Genomic DNA, 20,440 nt, shown 5'->3' with positions numbered 1-20,440 from the left:
AAACAAAATGCCACTTGGTTTTGTGGTATTGTGCAAACTTGGGCTAATTATTGAGTGCAAAGACATGAACTGATTGGTGAGCAGTTAACCCTGAATATCTGCCTTTTAGACAATGATGTTTACGTTACGCAAAACAAACGCTAAAGAATCGACAAGACTCTTTTGTTGGCGATAACGAAGCACTAGCGGAGGATGTGCCTATCCGTGGACTTGAATAGAGCGCTAAGAATGCGGGAATATGAAGCTTGTCCAGTGCATGCAAACAGACCTGTGGCGAGCTACGCTTTCACTCATACTGTAACAATTCAAGCAAGCAAGAGAATAACATTTGACAGGCGTTTGAATTTATAAACGACCCCAGCGAATCCACAGGCCTTTTGAAGCTATTTCGATATAACTCAACTCCCACATCTCCAGTCTGTCCCCACAAGGCACAAACGAGTTAAAACCGGGCGATTTGTAGCTTCTGTGCACAAATGCTGATAACGCGAATGTTTCATAATGAAATAGCGCGAGTCTGGATGAGGATACCAAGGACACATGTAGCAATCACAGCACAGGTGATAACAAAACTGCGCAAATGCCCTACACAATCTATTTATTAATTCAAAAATCAACCTCGCAAACCTGAAATAATCATATATTGCTGCCCACATAGTGGGTGTCGAAAGCAGCAGCCAACACGTACTGTAGCTTGGTCTCTATCACCAGGCCATGTCTGAAAACTTTACAGACTGTCTCCTAAATGCATGCATGGACAAAATAACACGTTTAATCGTGGTTACTCACCTTCAATGGCTCTGGTGGGATCTACAACCTCTATTGCAAAAACTAATCCCAGGTAGAGCAATCCAACAGCCAGCATGTTTGCATTGCAAGATGGCATTGCCTATGAAAATATCACAATTGTTCACGTAAGGCTGGATTCAAACACCTCATCCAAACCTCACAATTGTCCGCCGTGGTCTGTTGTTTCTTGCGCCCTCCGACACGCGAAAAAATGTAGCTGAGCAGACAATATGCACAGTAGAGAATGTGTCATTAAAATCTATATATAAAAAGGCTTTTCCAGCCTAAAAAGGCGAGGTGTTGTACAATGGCACGGTCATGTATGTTGCTTACTGATTAACAGCATGCAAACAGAGGTTTTTTAAAAAAAGAAAGAAAAGAAATGCCTTAAAAAAATCAAAGCGGTCTTCTCTGTGATCAAATTATTCCTTTTGCAAAATAATACAAATAAAAGCTCGTCAGTTAGCGGTCCTCGCTGCAAAAATAAAATAAAAAAGGCTCCTCTCTTCTGTGCCCCACCGCTTCTGATGCTGGTGGTTACAATTTAAGTGAGGGGGAGAAAGTGGAGCCTCTACTGGACTGCTGCATGACGTCACCCACCTCGACTGGAATCCAAAAAACTGAAAGCTCTACGCGGCACCGGGCTGCTGCGCATGCGCGGCTCAGCTTACGGCTGACCATTTGTTTTCACCCTCATTGGGTGGAAACTGATGCCGCCACGCAGCCATCTTGGCTCTTTCCTTATGGCTCGTAGTAATTAATTTGTATTAATTGACTAGCCTGTATGAAGAATTGTTTTTGGCTAGATAATTGTTGCAATTAAATGATGAAGTTTTAAAATTCACACGTGTGTTACTTTAATTTGTATTGTAGCTATGTTTTTCTTCAGCATCAAACATTGATGGATGAAGAGTAAAACTACTACTTATAGTAATAAAAATGACAATAAACAATAATAAAAACTAAATTATTATTATTATTACATTATTGTTGTTGTTGGTAGTAGTTGTTATTGACACCTCTGAAGTGAGTTTAAATGGTTGTGATTGCCTTTTGTTATTTTGATTTATATACATGCATACATTTTTTTAAGCCCTAATAATCTTCAAAAACTGTACAGTTATTGATCATGACAGAGAGAGTATAGCTGTGTGATTAGGGTTCGCTGTTTCATTTTCTCCATTTCTTTGTTCATCTTCAGGTTCTTTTGTCTCTTTTCTTACACAAATGGCATGGGTCCATCTAGTGGGCAATAAAAATTATTGCATGAGTTGAGTTGTTAGTTGGCAAAGGTTCTTAATTCCCTGTTCATTAGTATGAACTAGTGAAGACTTAATGGGTGAAATAAAACAATTTTTCTAATTATATTTTTAAAAAAAAATACATTTGTAAAATCAGTTCAAACAACACTAATGATATTTGTAAGAAGGGAGTTTCCTTCTGTGGGTCTTTTTTTGCTTAAATTCACGTCTTTTATCCAGGAGGAAGTTTATTGAATGTCACAGTCCAAGGAACAGATAAACACATCTCTGGAATTATCTGAAGCTTGGAAAATCCAACTCACTAACAGCAGGAAAGGGAGTCATGAACCTTTGTTCCATACAGTCCGAACAGTTCAGATAATGTCTCTGAATGTGCCTTGTATTGTGTATATCTGATACTCTTTTATGCATTTACACTTTGAGCACCAAAAAGAAACAGAGAGACCAACAGTTTCTAAACCGCAAGCATATGGATTAGTCCATTCAGTGTTTGATCCTACTGAGATATTTTACAATGCCACAACACTCCACATCACAGTCACATGCAGAATGCTATATTGTAAATGAGACTTAACTAAGCTTTTATTTATTTATTTATGCATGCATGTATGTGGTCAATGACGTGACAGGTTTTTTATTTTTGTACAAAGGCCTTAATAATAATAATAAACAAAGATATGTCATCAAAAGTATGTACAATAGTACAACTAGATCTCTTTTATTGAATCCAAAAGACTTTTGAAGTATCAAAAGGTCATTCGGTTTAACCATCCAAAGGCCAATACAGCCACTTCATTTGTGATTAAAATATCTTAAAATGTAATAAATGTATATATTTTTTATTCTGGCATGATTTTATAACATCATATATCAACATAGTGCAAAATGGTATTAAAATTATAAGTAAGTCATTGCTTTGTTATGAGAAAGAATGTCCATAAAAATGAATTTCATTGATCTCTTTCGGAGTAACCAATATAAAGGGACCATTTTGTATCAAGTCATGCGACCAGTATCCTGTGACAGGATGTGACATCATTCAGACACCTGCAAAGGACCACATGGTCATGAAGCAAAGTAATTCTTGTCCTCTTGGCTACCTGTGATGCCAGATACAGATTCATATGGTTGATGTGGGAGGATACAGGCGAGAAAGTGATGGAGGCATCTTTAAGCAGAGCAAATTTGGTTCCATGATGCTCGAGCAGAAACTGAACCTGTCCCCGCCAGCCAATCTCCCTGGGACCACTGTCACACTCCCTCATTTGATTGTTGGTGATGCTGCTTTTACAATACTAAATAATCTCATGCGCCCCTTTCAAGGTATGTTGCATTTCATTTCAAGACATTTCTGTTGTCATTTAAGCAGCATATTGAACAATTTAAATATTGAAAAAAAATAACAATATTTAAGTAGCATATTAATTAAGTATCAAAATGAATGTTTAAGTAGCATACTGAACAATATTTAAGTATCAAAGTAAACATTTAGGCAGCATATTGAACAGTATTGAAGTATGAAAGTGAACACATTTAAGCAGCATATTGAACAATATTTAAGTATCAAAATGAACACTAGCTGAGAATCAAAGTGAATGCAATAAACAGCACAAAATTATTTGTGTTGCTGTTGTTTATCAAAACAACAACTTGTAAATATCAAACATGGCCCGTGGCCGATGTTCTTCTGGCAACCAACGCAGCATTATGGGATCAGATTCCCGCCAATAGTATTGCAGTCATGGATCAAAAAATAATAAGCGTAAATAAAAAATTAAAAACAAGTGTAAAAATATTCAGCACAAACTTAAAAAAATAATGCAAAATGATCGGAATGGCAAAGAACGTGGTCATGGATCAAAATATAATAAGCGTAAATCTAAAAATCAAAAGCACATAAAACATAAGCATGAATCAAACAACACATTAAAAATGATATTGCACAAATCTTAAACTTGTGTTTATACGTTCTTAAAAGTTGTTTTCCTTGCTTTTATCACTCTTTTCTTTCTGCTCTCTTACATTTTCTGCTCATATTTTACTCTTTTGTGCGCTTGTGCTGTTTTTCTCTTTGCTCTTCTTTCTACATTCTGCTCTTGCCTTTCCTGGGCCAAATGTTGCAGTTCGAGTTTCATGTAAATTAGGCCAAGCTTAAGCGCCACCATTGGTCCACTAGTTCTAGATTGACAGCTCCTCCTCTAGCCAATCAATCGAAGAGAGGGAGATGACATCACTTCAATGCGACTCATGGCTACTGATGCTCACACTAATACAGGAGAAGAGAACAGTTTAATCTGAAACTTTACAAGGACTTTAAATCTGTAAAGTTATCTGAACTATGGACAAATAATTCCTCTTTTTATTGTGCAGTCTACTTATGATTGTTAATCTTTATGTTCATAATATGGTATTTGGTGTTAAAATATTACTTGGCTCATGGTGCTAATATGCTAAGGCTACTGTAGCTATACTTCTTAATTGTTGTTAAACGATCATAGGTAAATTCATTCTAAAACTGAATGTATCATCTCTGCATTGACTACGATAGTGTTACAGAGAAGATGGTTACAGAAACCAGGTGGATTTGATATGCAGTGATTTATTCACACATTAATTGTGTTTATTTACATAACTAGGCCTACATAATTGCACAATACTATAAGATTAGTGTTTTAAATAAAAATAAATAAAAACAAAATTATAGATCAGGTATAGGCAACATCAGTCACTGTCCAGGAGAGTTTAGCTCCAACCCTGATAAAATAAAATAAAATAAAATAAAATAAAAAACTCACCTGTCAATAGTATTAAAGGGATAGTTCACCCAAAAATGAAAATTTGATGTTTATCTGCTTACCCCCAGGGCATCCAAGATGTAGGTGACTTTGTTTCTTCAGTAGAACATAAATGATGATTTTTAACTCCAACCGTCTGTCAGTCAAATAATGCGAGTCAATGGTCACACAATTTATAAGAGTCAATAAACTTGCACAGACAAATCCAAATTAAACCATGCGGCTCGTGACGACATATTGATGTCTTAAGACACAAAACGATCGGTTTGTGCGAGAAACCGAACAGTATTTATATAATTTTTTACCTCTAATACACCACTATGTCCAACAGCGTTCAGCAATCGCTTGGTGAGGTCTGATCGCGCTCTGACAGCGGCAGTGATGTCTCGCGCTTATACTTCAATGAGTGCTAGACATCAGACCTCACCAAGCGATTGCTGAACGCTGTTGGACATAGTGGTGTATTAGAGGTAAAAAATTATATAAATACTGTTCTGTTTCTCGCACAAACCGATCGTTTTGTGTCTTAAGACATCAATATGTCGTCACGAGCCGCATGGTTTAATTTGGATTTGTCTGTGCATGTTTATTGACTCTTATAGATTGTGTGACCATTGACTTGCATTATACGGCTGACAGACGGCAATGGTTGCAGTTAAAAATCATCATTTGTGTTCAACTGGATGCCCTGGGGGTAAGCAGATAAACATCAAATTTTCATTTTTGGGTGAACTATCCCTTTAATAATCCTGAAGACACACTGATTCGCTGGTTACAGTGTGTTTGATTAGGGTTGAAGCTAAACTCTGCACTCCAGGACCGACATTGCCCATCCATGTTATAGAAATATGAATTTAAATGACCAGTAGGTGGCGGAAAGTTCATTCAAACTTCTCGTTCAAATCAGGAATTCATTAATGAAACACTGCTATGTTGCTCAGAGACAAGAAGCTGTTCTGCTGTGACTTTGCTGATACTCCTTTTATCAAAATAGTGAAAAAAACACACTCAAAATTAATTTATAGCTATATTGATTTATACAACAGCTCAATAAACATTTGCAATCGCTCTAATATTGGGGAAAACACTGATGTGAAGGCTATTGCTTAACTTTATAATACACCCTTGTCAATGGCATACTGTACATGGAAGACAAAATCTATAAATCTGTTTAAACAATACATGACAAAATATGTACAGTTTACAATTACGAGCAACATACAATGATCTAAACCAGTTCCAAACTTTTTTTAGAGTGGAGTACCCCTGAGACATTTGCCATCCTTCTGCGTGCCCCCTCTCTTCCACTTAGATTGTAAATTTTCCATTAAGGGACAATATTTGCCCCCTAAATTGACTTTCTAGTGCAGTTTTTAATCTTTATGAATACCTTTACAACATTAATTTAAAAAAAAAAAAAGTTCAATAGAGAAATATGCAAAGCTAAAAACGTGAAAAGTGATTATTTTAAATACTAAAACCGGCAGTAGATTGGCAGAAAGTCACTGTCTTAATGCGTGAGTCATCGAGTCATTCATTCAAAGAAGCAAGTGGCTGTATTAATGAATGAATCATTGAATCATGACTCACTTTCAAAGTTGCAGATTCGTTCTCGAAACACCGCTGTGTTGTAATCCTGCGGTTGTTTTCGTTGCAAAATAGAGCAAATACTGACAATACTGTGAAGAATAACACTTAATATTACCCCTTTGTTTGGTGAACTGTTGTGTGGATATTTGGATTTGCATTCTTGCTCGTATAATGTTATCAACATTAAAAACAAGAACTCACAAAAGGTAGGCTGTTTTGTATCAAGAGTTTGAATCTTAAATTGATATTTATGCCCGTTTTGTGCCAGGCTGTTCTTCATGCTAGTAAGCTAAATCTGCAGGTACAGAACGGCAGTAGCCTATGTAGCGCAATTTGCTCAGGCAGCAGACTCCGCGGGCAACCTACTGTATAATGCACCCATATGCGCTCTGCATGTGGAAATGGACTCTGTCAGATTTGACCGCAAAATATGTGGTATTTTGATTGGATGTTATTGATGATGATATTGTGCTTAGAAAATACATGATCGGTTTTAATGTTATTTTAATGTAGAATTAAATGAACGGCAAAATTCTGCATTTTGTTCGCGTACCCCCTCTGTCACCTCACGTACCCCAGTTTGGGAACTACTGATCTAAACAATTGCGATGGTATATCTTACTTTAAATGTAATTCATGAGCAAATATATCCTAGAAAGGTAGGTTTCATATGTTATATTCTCTTGTGCAAAAGACAAGAAAAAAAGAGACAACAAGCAAGCATATTATTATTAATATTATTATTACTGATATTATTGTATGAATACTAAAAATATCTAACAGTAACATAACAGGTATAGACGAACCAGGCACACATAAGAGTGATGTTGTGAGGCCGCTGCATGGTGGCCGCTGCGTTTCACAGTGCCAAGTCCAGTGGTGGATCATCAGACAGGCACAACTGTGACAGGTTGTTGTTAGGATGGTGAATTTAACAATAAAAGATTGTCCAGGTAGACCTATAAACCGGTGACAGGTCGAGTTGCAGGTACATATACATTATAATGGTGTCCTGCAACAGAAAGAGTTTACCCCAGCTCGGAAATTGCCAGCTGTGATGGTTCTCTTCTTCTGTATGAGTGTGAGCATCAGTAGCCATGAGTCGCATTTAAGTGATGTCATCTCCCTCTCTTCGATTGATTGGCTAGAGGAGGAGCTGTCAATCTAGAACTAGTGGACCAATGGTGGCGCTGTATATTTTTACATGTGTTTTTAAATTTTTGATTCATTTTTTGATCCATGGCCGCAATACATTTGGCAGGAATCTGATCCCATACAGCATGTCCACAACAGTTTCACCAAATCTGCTGTACTCATCAGTTTCTTGTAACAGCTTTTGCTGGATTTCTGAGCGGCGGGCCTCCAGCAACTCCAGCTGTTTGCTAAGGGCTTCATCTGGCTCTCTCCTCTTTCTCTTCTGCACCACCCTTGGACTGGTGAGCGAAGGAGATGGAGGAGATGGCGAACAGGATGTGCTGGGTTCCGGGGTTGAAGAAGGAACTGAATGTGTTGGTGTCTGCGTTTCTGTGGGTGTCGCAACAGGTGATGAGCTGGACATAGTGCAGGACTCATTCCCACTCTGAAAAAAATTAAATTGCACAATGTTAGGGTTTTGAAAATTGCTAATACTTACTCATTTGCATAAGTACAGTGAAATAGGAAAATTAGCAATAATTTTTACATAGAAAATTTCAAATTGAACATACGTGTGATGAACAGAGTTTAAGTTATTATTACAAACAAACGTGCCAATACAATATCACTTGGTGCTAGCCAAGACAGGAACACAAAAAGTGCAGGAACTTTTTGGCCGCGTGGGTTGCCGCTCCTCGAACTGTTTACTTTTTTACGAAGGCAAACGAATTTGTCCCTCATGTTCTTCCGCCTTTTCAAACACTCCGACTTTTCTAGCCCTAGATTAGCTGCGATATCTCGTCACGAATTGTTTGCCATTTGGCCGTCTTTGTAATGAGCTGAAGAGGTGTCGTACAGATATACATATTTTCAGACTGTAGCAGACCAATCACAGCGCTTGTGGTCCGTGTAGAATTGACACGTTGTAACATTTCTGGAGAGGTGCACGGTCAGGCTGTGCTGTAGGCAACGTGTGCTACGCACAACCTACGACGTAGCTACGGCGTAGATCCGACGCAGAAGTATAAATCAGCCTTAAAAGTGCCGTAGAACGTCTTTTTAAAAGATGTAATATAAGTCTAAGGTGTCCCCTGAATGTGTCTGTTAAGTTTCAGCTCAAAGTACCCCATAGATTTTTTTTTATTAATTTTTTTAATTGCCTATTTTGGGGCATCATTAAATATGAGCCAATTTAGGCTGCGGCCCCTTTAAATGCTCACGCTCCCCTCCCCCGGAGCTCGTGCTTGCCTTAATCAGAATAAACAAAGTTCACACAGCTAATATAACCCTCAAAATGGATCTTTACAAAGTGTTCGTCATGCAACATGTCTAATCGCGTAAGTATGGTATTTATAGTTTACATTTGATTCTGAATGAGTTTGATAGTGCTCTGTGGCTAAAGCTAACATTACACACTGTTGGAGAGATTTATAAAGAATGAAGTTGTGTTTATGAACTATACAGACTGCAAGTGTTTAAAAAATGAAAATAACGACAGTCTTGTCTCCGTGAATACAGTAAGAAACGATGGTAACTTTAACCACATTTAACAGTACATTAGCAACATGCTAACGAAACATTTAGAAAGACAATTTACAAATATCACTAAAATATCATGATATCATGGATCATGTCAGTTATTATTGCTCCATCTGACATTCAGCTGTGCACATCCAGACGCCTGCCCTTGTCTAATGCTTGAACATGGGCTGGCATATGCAAATATTGGGGGCGTACATATTAATGATCCGACTGTTGCCTCACAGTCGGTGTTATGTTGAGATTCGCCTGTTCGTCTGAGGTCTTTTAAACAAATGAGATTTATATAAGAAGGAGAAAACAATGGTGTTTGAGACTCAATGTATGTCATTTCCATGTACTGAACTCTTGTTATTTAACTATGCCAAGGTAAATTCAATTTTTAATTCTAGGGCAACTCTCTTTTAACCAGTTGAAAAATTCATGTTTTCACTTGCTCATATGCATGTCCCAAAACATTGGGTCATTGCTATTAACATGGAAAATGTTGTAATATTTTAAAAACTTGCACTAAATATAAAATGTTTGATTGTCCTTTTGCTAGCCAGCTAGATATCAGCTTGTTTGAAAATATCGTCATTCGGTATAATCAAAAGTGTCATTCGGTAAAACCGAAATATTGGTAAAACTGAATGACTTTTTTGGTGACAAATTCTGTCCATCTTGTAAAAAATGACAAAAGCAGTGTTAATTGATTATAAAAACCACATAATCTCATTGTTAACACTTAATAAAACTTCAAAATGAATCTCCATTATGTTTTTTTTACACTTTAAAAACCTTATTCGTCAATGACCCATGTATGTATGTATGTATGTATGTATGTATTTATCAAAATTAATTATTCTTATTATAATATATACAGAATAATGTGTGAGAAGTGGCCTGGGCTTTGCAAAATTTCAACATTGCTAAAGCATTTAAGGCACTTATATGGTGAAAGGAAAAAAAAAAAAAAATATGACAAATAATTATTAAATACTTTTCTCTCAACATTTGGAGGATGATGATATTTTTTCTGAAATATCAGAAATGTGCTTTAAAAATTGTTTTTTTTTTTTTTTTTTAAAAAAAACGTTTTCCAAGTGTTGTTATTGTTAACTAAAACTCATTCTTGTTAATTGGAATAAAGCTAAATAAAATCAAATAAAAACAATAAAAATGACAAAAGCATATGGCAAATTTACTAAAACTAGAACCAAAATGAAAATATATATTTAAAAAAAACAACTAATTCGTTTACACTTTATTTTAAGATGCCCTTGTTACAGTGTAATTATACTACTAGGAACTGAGTAGTATTAATTAACAACATACTGTGGATTTGGTTTGCATGTACCTAACTACCATGTAAAATGTGTAAAAGGAACACTGTAAAATAAAGTGTTACCGCTAATTCTATAATGCTATAGGCTATAAACAGTATAAATAATACTAAAAAACACGGCTTCAGTCCCAACAAACAAGAAGACGAACATCAGTACACAAATAAAATATTTAATTTATTCCGTCAAAGTGTCCTGGCCACTGGGTGGCACTAAACACCAGCATATATTAATCTTTCTCTTCTCCACAGCCGTCCGCAAGGAAGAGTTCACATTTTCTACATCTTTTTTAACTGCTTTTTGTTCCACCCTCCCTTTCTAATAAATCCCACTGTTATACATTGAACAAGATACCACACAGCTCTTGAAATATTTTACAGCTCCCACCCAAGCGTAGCCTAATATATTAAGTGCACCTGGCTGTTGCTGACTTTAAGAAAAATCCTGACAGCATAAAGTTTACTTCCTTGCCAAACGTGAATCCTGACCAAGAATGATGGATGGAAGACCGCCATAGACTTCTCTTTAAGGTAGGTCCCATACATCAAATGATGTCATGTAACATATAGCCTGTGAATCTTAAATTCAAAGTTTTTTTATCGTCTTTGATAGTTTCCTTGCGTTATTTTGTACACTGTATACTTTTAATTCATTTAATTCTTTTAAACCACAGTTTTTAATCTTGGTTAAATAATTTAATGTCTTTTAACATCTGAGAAGCCAAACACTTGGAAGGAAAAAATCCTGCAGGAAAAAAAATTAAAACTGACATCTGCAACTCATAGAGAGGTCAAGACAACCCAGTCTGTGACGTGGGACATCCATTCCTGTCGAGTCTTTTGGGAAGATGTGCACCCAGCAGATGTTGTGGTAGGAGAACAGCATTCCGGCTATGTGGAGCATCTGGGAGTAGCATAGTAGGGATGTTTGGCCGTCCACGTGCCTCAACATGTATCTACCCTCATTCCCCAAGCCTCACTGGGAGAAAGGCTTGGGGGTGGTGATAAAGCTCATTGTACATTGGGGTATAAATCCAACAAGCTCTTCGTCTGACACAGCATGACAACCATGCATGCTTAATGACCTCCTCCCCCCTAGGCATCTGTGACAATCTGTGCATTCAACTGTCTCTGAAACTCACCCAGCGCAAGATTTGGCTGCCAATTTGGGTAAAGCAACCTCTTTTTTTTTCAGTTTCAAGTGAGCCATTAGATTTGTCATCTTGAGCCACTATGAATCTGTGGTTTATTATTCCATCCTACATCAAAACATGTGGTCTCATCCAAGAGTTTCATTAAAGGGAAAGTTCACACAAAATTCTGTCTTCATTTATCCTCCCGCATGGTTTCCAAACCCAATTTTTACCACAGAAATGAAAAATCCACAAAATACTGTAATACATCCTCATATTCTTCTCATGACAGCTGGTCATTATAGACAGAAAACCTTCTCTCCATAATAGCTCTCTTATTTGTGAGATTTGAATATGGACAAATTAAAATATGTCATATTGTAATTAAGTTATAGTAGAACCAGTAAAATCTTAATTACATCACATTTTGATGTGATGTAATCAGATTTAAAGGGTTAGTTCACCCAAAAATTACATTTCTGTCATTAATTACTCACCCTCATGTCGTCCCAAACCCGTAAGACCTTTGTTCATCTTCGGAACACAAATTAAGATATCTTTGATGAAATCAGTTATGAATGGAAGAAACTACAACGCGCAATATGGTGGAACATGTCCCGCCTTCTAAGTAAAAGAGCCAATCGCTGATTGATCAAGTTACTGCAGCTGCAGTTAGAAGCTCCGGTTCCCATAGAAACCAAGACTCGCACCTAGGACTGAACATGCGCATTGGCTCGTCTGAAAAATAAGCCTTTTTAACGCCATTTGAGCATAAATGGGACAGTTCATGTCACATTTTGTTGCTGATTTGAAATATGTTATGTAATTGTGCGTTCACCAAACAGTTTTTGAGATTTCACGATTCCCCCATTCAAATAGTTAGGACTTGGCCTTGGAAGCCCGAAATAGCTGCCCAGAGGTGTTGCAAATATGGCCGCCAAGTGAACAAATTTTCCTTGAAAGGGACTTTGATGAGGGTAAGTACTTAAAGGGTTAGTTCACCCAAAAATTAAAATAATGTAATTTATTACTAACCCTCATGCCGTTCCACACCAAGACCTTCGCTCATCTTCAGAACACAAATTAAGATATTTTTGTTGAAATCAGATGGCTCCGTGAGGCCTGCATAGCCAGCAATAACATTTCCTCTCTCAAGATCCATTAATGCACTAAAAACATATTTAAATCAGTTCATGTGAGTACAGTGGTTCAATATTAATATTATAAAGCGACGAGAATATCTTTGGTGCACCAAAAAACAAAAAAAAACCAAATAACGACTTATATGACTTATATGTGATGGCCGATTTCAAAACACTGCTTCATGAAGCTTCGAAGCGTTATGAATCTTTTGTGTCGAATCAGTGGTTCGGAGCGCCAAAGTCACGTGATTTCAGGAGTTTGGCGGTTTGACACGCGATCCGAATCATGATTCAACCGCTGATTTGATACAAAAGATTCATAACGTTCCAAAGCTTCCTGAAGCAGTGTTTTGAAATCGGCCATCACTAAATAAGTCATTATTTTGTTTTTTTTGGCGCACCAAAAATATTCTCGTCGCTTTATAATATTAATATTGAACCACTGTACTCACATTAACTGATTTTAATATGTTTTTAGTACATTAATGGATCTTGAGAGAGGAAATGTCATATGCAGGCCTCACGGAGCCATCGGATTTCAACAAAAATATCTTAATTTGTATTCTGAAGATTAATGAAGGTCATACGGGTGTGGAACTGCATGAGGGTGAGTAATAAATGACATTATTTTCATTTTTGGGTGAACTAACCCTTTAAGGGCAAAATGCAGCAAATAAAGATAATGATGCCAGCTTGCAGGGGTGGGGTTTAAGCGGACTAAATGTTTGGAGAATTCCTGCATACTGTCGTTCTCCCCGGAAGATCCAATCAGGACATTTTGATTAAACATTACGAGCTCAAAAGAAATACAAAACAAAACACATGTATGAATGAATCGTTCACAATGAGATCTATATGTTATAACATGCATTTAGAAAATCATGCTAACTTTAACAAAATTATGTCATTAGCCTACTTAAAATACATTTGCTATATATCAGGCAATAGATGCACCTTACGTTCAACAATTGACATGAAGATTGATGTGAATCAGTTAGCAGAACGGCTCCTGACTAGCAGCGGGGGAAAGTGTGTATGTGTGTGTGTGTGTGTGTGTGTGTGTGTGTGGTGTCCTGTGAGGCCTAGCATGTTGTGTGGGGGTTGATTTGAGACAGTGCCAGCGTAAACAGTCCCAGACCACATGTTCTCTCAGGGCAAAGCGCCTGGCCACTCTCCAAGCACATCTGCACACAATCCCCCCGCCTTCACCATCCACAGTGCTGGAGACTGAGCTGGTTACAATGTGGGGTGGGGGAATGGACTGCGTTCCCAGACTCCACCAACCTGCTGCAGACAGTCAGGAGTACAAGAGACGAAATTACAAAAGTAATGATTTATTGAACTGAATCACTCCCTGATGATTTGGTTCTAGTGTTATTTTGTGTGCATGCATCTACTTTTGCTGCTTGTATGTAGCCTATATGAAATGAGTTTCTAGCTAGGAAATGGACCTGAAAACGTGATGGCTCAGTAATAGCTCATATTGCATTGCTTTTCGTTACCTTTGAGCGTCATCCAAATGTGTGAGAGCGCTATGAATAATTGGCAGTGATTGAGACCTTTTCTCTAGTGTGCGTTCGTGTTTGTGTATGTGTGTGAACATTGGGTAAATTACATCACACATCTTGGACTGTGAGATGTCTGCTAGGCCAACATTACTCCTCTGGCCCTCAGCCTTGAGTGAAGATATATTGCATAAATCAGGCCTGTGAATCTCCCAGCCCTGCGCTGCAGATGTCACCGAGCTCAGAATGTGATTGCATTTGCCAGTGGTGACAGTGGAAAGATATCATTGCGGTGTCCTGTTTGAGTTAAACAGAATATTTGCAACAAAATATGCAAATCCTAAAATATATGCGACCTGGTAACAATGCATGATCTTTCTCTCCATTTCCTTCAAAGGAAGACATCCTAAATAACAGGTAAGGAAGTGAGCCAAGCTTCCACAGGGTGATAATTACTGCAAGAGCCATGCTGACAACACCTGAAGAATTCAAGGTATGCGCAAACACCAAAGATATTCCCAACCCCCATTGAGATTTCATTCTCCACCTCCCTCTGCAAGCCACAGACCCTCTCTCGGGGCATGAACAAGATTTCATACTTATGTGCTTTAGACTTGTGAAAAAAGCTGTTGATTAATTGATATTTTAGTCATCGTTTATTACGTTGTTATTTTTATTTTAAATATATAGAATATTTATGTCAGAAACTACTGAAGAGGATTAGGGCCAAGCAATAATAAAAAAATAAAACCATCTCGAGATTAAAGTTGTTAAATTTCGAGAAAAAACATGTTAAATTTCGAGAAAGTCAAAATAAAATGTTGAGAATAAACTCATTAAATTATGAGAAAAAACTTGTTAAATTACGAGAACAAATTCGTTAAATTATGAGAAAAATGTTGTTAAATTTCGAGAAAAAAGTCGAGATTAAATGTTGAGAATAAACTCATTAAATTATGAGAATAAAGTTATTAAATTACGAGAAAAAAGTCGTTAAATTATGAGAACAAATTCATAATTTAACGAATTTGTTCTCGTAATTTAACGAGTTTTTTCTCATGATTTAATGAGTTTATTCTCAACATTTTATCTCAACTTTTTTCTCAAAATTCAATTAGTTTTTTTCTCATAATTTAATGACTTTATTAACATTTTATCTCGACTTTTTTCTCGAAATTTAACGACTTTTTTCTCGTAATTGAATGAGTTTATTCTCAACATTTTGTTGACTTTTTTTCTCGAAATTCAATGAGTTTTTTTCTCGTAATTTAACGAGTTTATTCTCAACATTTTATCTCGACTTTTTTCTCGAAATTTAACGAGTTTTTTCTCGTAATTTAACAAGTTTATTCTCAACATTTTATCTCAACTTTTTTCTCGTAATTTAATGAGTTTTTTCTCGTAATTTAACGAGTTTATTCTCAACATTTTATCTCGACTTTTTTCTCGAAATTGAACGACTTTCGACTTTTTTCTCGTAATTGAATGACTTTATTCTCAACATTTTATCTCGACTTTTTTCTCGAAATTTAATGAGTTTTTTTTCTCGTAATTTAACGAGTTTATTCTCAGCATTTTATCTCGACTTTTTCTCTAAATTTAACTAGTTTTTTTCTCGTAATTTAACAAGTTTATTCTCAACATTTTATCTCGACTTTTTTCTCAAATTTAACGAGTTTTTTCTTGAAATTTAACAACTTTAATCTCAAGATGGTTTTATTTTTTTTTATTATTGCTTGGCCCTAATCCTCTTCCATAAGAAACAGTGAATACGTGTTGTTTACTACTTTTGCTCATATAGTCGCCCAGAAAAAATATGTATAGTGCAAAGAGACAACCTGAGAAATTACATATTATATTAATACATATACTGTCCAAATGTTGATCTCAGTACAAGACAGTAAGGAAATGTATAATGTTACAAAAGATTTCTATGTCATATAATTGCTTTCTATTCAAAAAAGAATCCTGAAAAAATGTCTCACGGTTTCCACAAAAACATTAAAGGGTTAGTTCACACAAAAATTAAAATTCCGTCATTAATTATTGACCCTCATGTCGTTCCACACCCGTAAAACCTTCTGACGTAGAACCTGGAAGCGCTGGACGTAAACAACGTAAGAGAATGACAGAAGAGAAGATATTGTTGAATAAAGTCATTATTTTTGTTTTGTTTTTGGGCACAAAACTATTCTTGTCACTTCATAACATTAAGGTTGAACCACTGCAGTCACGTCGACTGTTTTAACGATGTCTTTACTACCTTTCTGGACCTTGAAAGTGTTGATTATATTGCTGTCTATGGGAGAGTCATATACCTCTCAGATTTCATCAAAAATATCTTACTTTGTGTTCCGAAGATGAACGAAGGTCTTACGGGTGTGGAACGACATGAGGGTGAGTAATTAATGACAAAATTTTCATTTTCAGGTGAATTAACCCTTTAAGCATCATTTTCAACAATGATAATAAAATGGTAGATTGATAATAATTGATAACCAAATGGAGACTGAAGCTAAATAACATTTTTTCATAAGGTGTTTGTAAGTATCTTTCTGATGTTATATTTGCACAGTGGAAGGCCAAACTGTTTATCTTCTTGTGTACATATATGCCAGTCAATAGCTCAGTGACCTTCATTTGTCCAGGAAAGCTTATATAGGCTTGGAAACTGTTATGTTTAAAACCGTATTTCCTGATATCACCCAAGCTCAAATGAATTGCAAGACTAAACCGAAATCTTGGCAAATCAAAAATCATTTCTGAATTTCCAGTCCTGTTTTGATCCTAGAAATTCTTTGAGAACAAGGTTTTAATCATTAAAATATACAGAACATGTAAATATGTCTCTACATATTAAACACTGTACCAACACCATAAGAATGCAGCATTTAGCTCTTATCTAAACATAAACAAGCAAAATGCAAGAGACCGGTAGATAGAAGACTACAAGCAAGGGAATTCCATCTACAGTGGCCAAACAAAGAAATCAGACTTTTAAACAACTATCCTCCCACATTAGACACTCATCTGACTTCAGATAAACACTGTCGGCTCCTTGGCTGTTCTGTGATCCTTGAGGAGATGAGTTAGTGGTGTATGACTGGGCTCTGCTGTGGGCTGACTCGTGATCCTAAGTGTCTTTTGGGCTTTGATGGCAACATGGTGTTCCTTTGCCTACACTGTAAAATTGTTAAAAAAATGTCCTATATAAAAATGACAGTGTGGATTATGGATGCATTTCGATGCATTTGATGAGTTTTGGTCAAATACAGATAAACCCTACCAGGTTTTTTTTTTAGAGTGTACCATAAATAGATATGCTTATGTACAAACCTAACCATAATATGCACAAGTGATAAAAATAACTATTTATGAGACTCATGCATAGACTTCTGGGAACATCCTTATACTATTACCTTATAATATCTAGTAATGGGCGATTTCAAAACACCGCTTCGAATCTTTTGTTTCGAATCAGTGGTTCAGATTGAGTGTCAAACTGCTGAAATCACTGATTCGAAACAAAAGATTCGAAGCAGTGTTTTGAAATCGCCCATCACTAGATATTGTTGAAAAGTCGTTATTTTGTTTGTTTGGCGCACAAAAAGTATTCTCGTCACTTTATAATATTAAGTGAGAACCACTGTACTCACATGAACTGATTTAAATATGTTTTTAGTAGCTTTCTGGGCATTGAAAGTGTAAATTAACTTGCAGGGAATAGAGGCCTCACTGAGCCATCGGATTTCATCAAAAACATCTTAATTAATGATAGAAATTTCATTTTTGGATTAACTAACCCTTTAAGCAGATCATATAAAAACATATAAATGAGATTGTATTTGCCACCAATTTGCCAAAACACAAAATAGTTAAGAACTGACATGAGATTGTTACATTTAACAATATTCTTTCCTTCCACAAAACATAATTTTTACAGTGAATTCTATAGGAAAATTGCATATATTATCCCATCAAGCAATACGTAGGCTAATTTTTCATTTTTACAGTGTACTGCACCCTAGATGTGGGTCACTAATCGCTTATACTTGCTAACGCTTTTACTGAGTGTGACAAGAACGTGAATTTATATTATCATATAAATGTCTAGTGGTTCCCAGAGGTATATATATTACCAGTAAATATAATATTTAATGCTAGTATTTGTGCAGCTGGGAAAATTCAGCATATATTTCCAAGCAAGTTCAAGAAGAGGTCTTTCAGTTGATTTCCTCCATTAGGATCCTTGTTTATAAAAAGAAGAACTCTTATTAGTCGTAAGACAGTATAAGCTATAGCTTTCACTACCATTTAAAACAGAAAAGCGTATATTATTGCTGTTTTCTTCCTGTGTGCTAATGAACAGCAGTGTGTGTGTGTGTGTGTGTGTGTGTGTGTGTGTGATAGCGACTCAATCTCTTCCACAGACTCCAGGCTGAATGTCCCCGGTGACGTCAGCTGACTGTTTTGGCTGCACTAGGCGCTCCGGACACAGCGCGCTGCTGCTGCTGCTGCTGTAAAAATGCTGCTCTCTGTGCCGCCAAGGACAGGAATCAACCCATATAACGGCTATACCAGCAGAACCAGTAAAAAGGTAAAAGCCCCGTTCAAATGCTTTGGCGTCAGCCGTTCGGGCCGGCGAAAAACGCTCATTTATGTCGCTTATCTCTGTTGTGTGTGTAATTGCAAGAGTGTGAGCTGCAGTGTCCTTGAAAGTGGAACCGTGAAAATATTGAAGTGTATCATCGCGCGATCGTGCCGGATAATATACCGCTGTTGAGTAAGATATTAAGCGTTTATTAAAAAGTGGGCATCTTAATGTAGATTGATCTACTCTATTGGCTGGCTGAGAAGTCACGGACTATACTGAACTTGCAGTCCGAAATGTTCACGGATAGCTACTTATTTATAGGGACACGATGCTTGTGGATTCGTTGCAGTAAATCAGCATAGAGGACAATTATTTGGGATTCTCGAGGAAAATGGTTTGACTGGGAGAAAAGAAAATTAGTTTAACTTAAGTTTTACGTTGAGTCATTCGCCCCACCCCTATAAATCCCACTACTATGACGGGAAACATTTAGCTTTCGGATTGACTTTGCAGAGACAGAAAGTCAATGAATCCGACATAAGGGTATCTTTGAATTATATCGCCTTTATGTATATTTATTTACGAAGAGAAAAAGGTTAGAATAAGAAAAAAAAGTGATTTTATAATATGTTCATGACGCAGTTTATTTGTCAAAATGAACGCTTGTCTGACATATAGGCTGGGCTATGATAGTGGTTACGTGCAGTCAATTATTAGAAAAACTAATATTATTAACAGATATAAAATTTTTTATGACCAATATGGTATTGATTGTTGATTTTTAATGATAATTTTATTTCAGACACAAATAAATATTCTAATCAGTAAAAACATAACGTGCATAATTAATATATATATTAAAAATAATACTATTGTATTTAAGTTTTAAATCTGTTTTAATAAAAAAAAAAGCTCAAAATGATTCGTATTTATCACTTAAGAATGAATTGCTATTTCGCTTGAGTATGCAAATACTACATAAAGTAAGTTACTTTACCTGTGAACACTGTTGTTGTTTTCTGCTGAACCCACAGTGATGCAATGGCATTGTGTATACTACTATACTATTAATTTAAAGGGTTGGTTCACTCAAAAATTAAAATTCTGTTTTTAATTACTCACCCTCATGTCGTTCCAAACCCGTAAGTCTTTCATTCATCTTGAAGATCACACAAATGAAGATCTTTTTGATGAAATCTGAGAGATTTCTGTCCCTCCATAGACAGATACGCAACTGAAATTTTGAAGCTTCAAAAAGTTCATAAAGAGATCGTAAAATTAATCCATATGAATTGAGGGGTTTAGTCCAAATTTTCTGAAGAGACCTGATCTCTTTATATGATGAACAAATCGAATTTAGGCTTTATTTCACATATAAACGTTCATCAACTCACACATCATTTGTGCTAAATGAAAGCTCAAGCATGTTTGCTAGAACCAATGAGGTTCATGTGTTACGCAGCACGTTTGAGCTTCCAGAAGAGGTTTGTTCTCATGCATCAAGCAGGTTCGGTTAAGCTTCTGTTTATGTTCGCTGATCAATGTTTATATGTGAATAAAAGCCTAAATTCAATCAGTTCAGCATATAAAGCAATCAAGTCTCTTCAGAAAATTTGGACTAAACCACTCAATT

General features: G+C 36.2%; 2 protein-coding genes across 3 annotated transcripts in view; one reads left to right on the top strand and one right to left on the bottom strand.

The window, feature by feature from the left end:
• Positions 1–1,385, bottom strand: part of lrp1ab (low density lipoprotein receptor-related protein 1Ab) — a 129,951-nt gene extending 128,566 nt beyond the window's left edge. The window contains exon 1 of the mRNA XM_048177354.1: positions 790–1,385. Coding sequence (XP_048033311.1) covers positions 790–886 — 97 coding nt within the window. The 5' untranslated portion in view covers positions 887–1,385. The remainder of the gene's footprint in view (positions 1–789) is intronic.
• A 13,235-nt stretch (positions 1,386–14,620) lies between these two features.
• Positions 14,621–20,440, top strand: part of rbms2b (RNA binding motif, single stranded interacting protein 2b) — a 38,014-nt gene continuing 32,194 nt past the window's right edge. Inside the window, exons 1-2 of one of the 2 annotated variants that reach the window (XM_048177402.1) lie at positions 14,621–14,706; positions 18,624–18,810. In XM_048177402.1, coding sequence (XP_048033359.1) covers positions 18,739–18,810 — 72 coding nt within the window. In that variant the 5' untranslated portion in view covers positions 14,621–14,706; positions 18,624–18,738. The remainder of the gene's footprint in view (positions 14,707–18,623; positions 18,811–20,440) is intronic. The other variant, XM_048177403.1, reaches the window with a different exon arrangement.

Source organism: Megalobrama amblycephala, linkage group LG24 (assembly GCF_018812025.1).
Source record: "Megalobrama amblycephala isolate DHTTF-2021 linkage group LG24, ASM1881202v1, whole genome shotgun sequence".
NCBI classification, from domain to species: domain Eukaryota; kingdom Metazoa; phylum Chordata; class Actinopteri; order Cypriniformes; family Xenocyprididae; genus Megalobrama; species Megalobrama amblycephala.
This window is presented reverse-complemented; position numbering and strand designations above follow the sequence as displayed.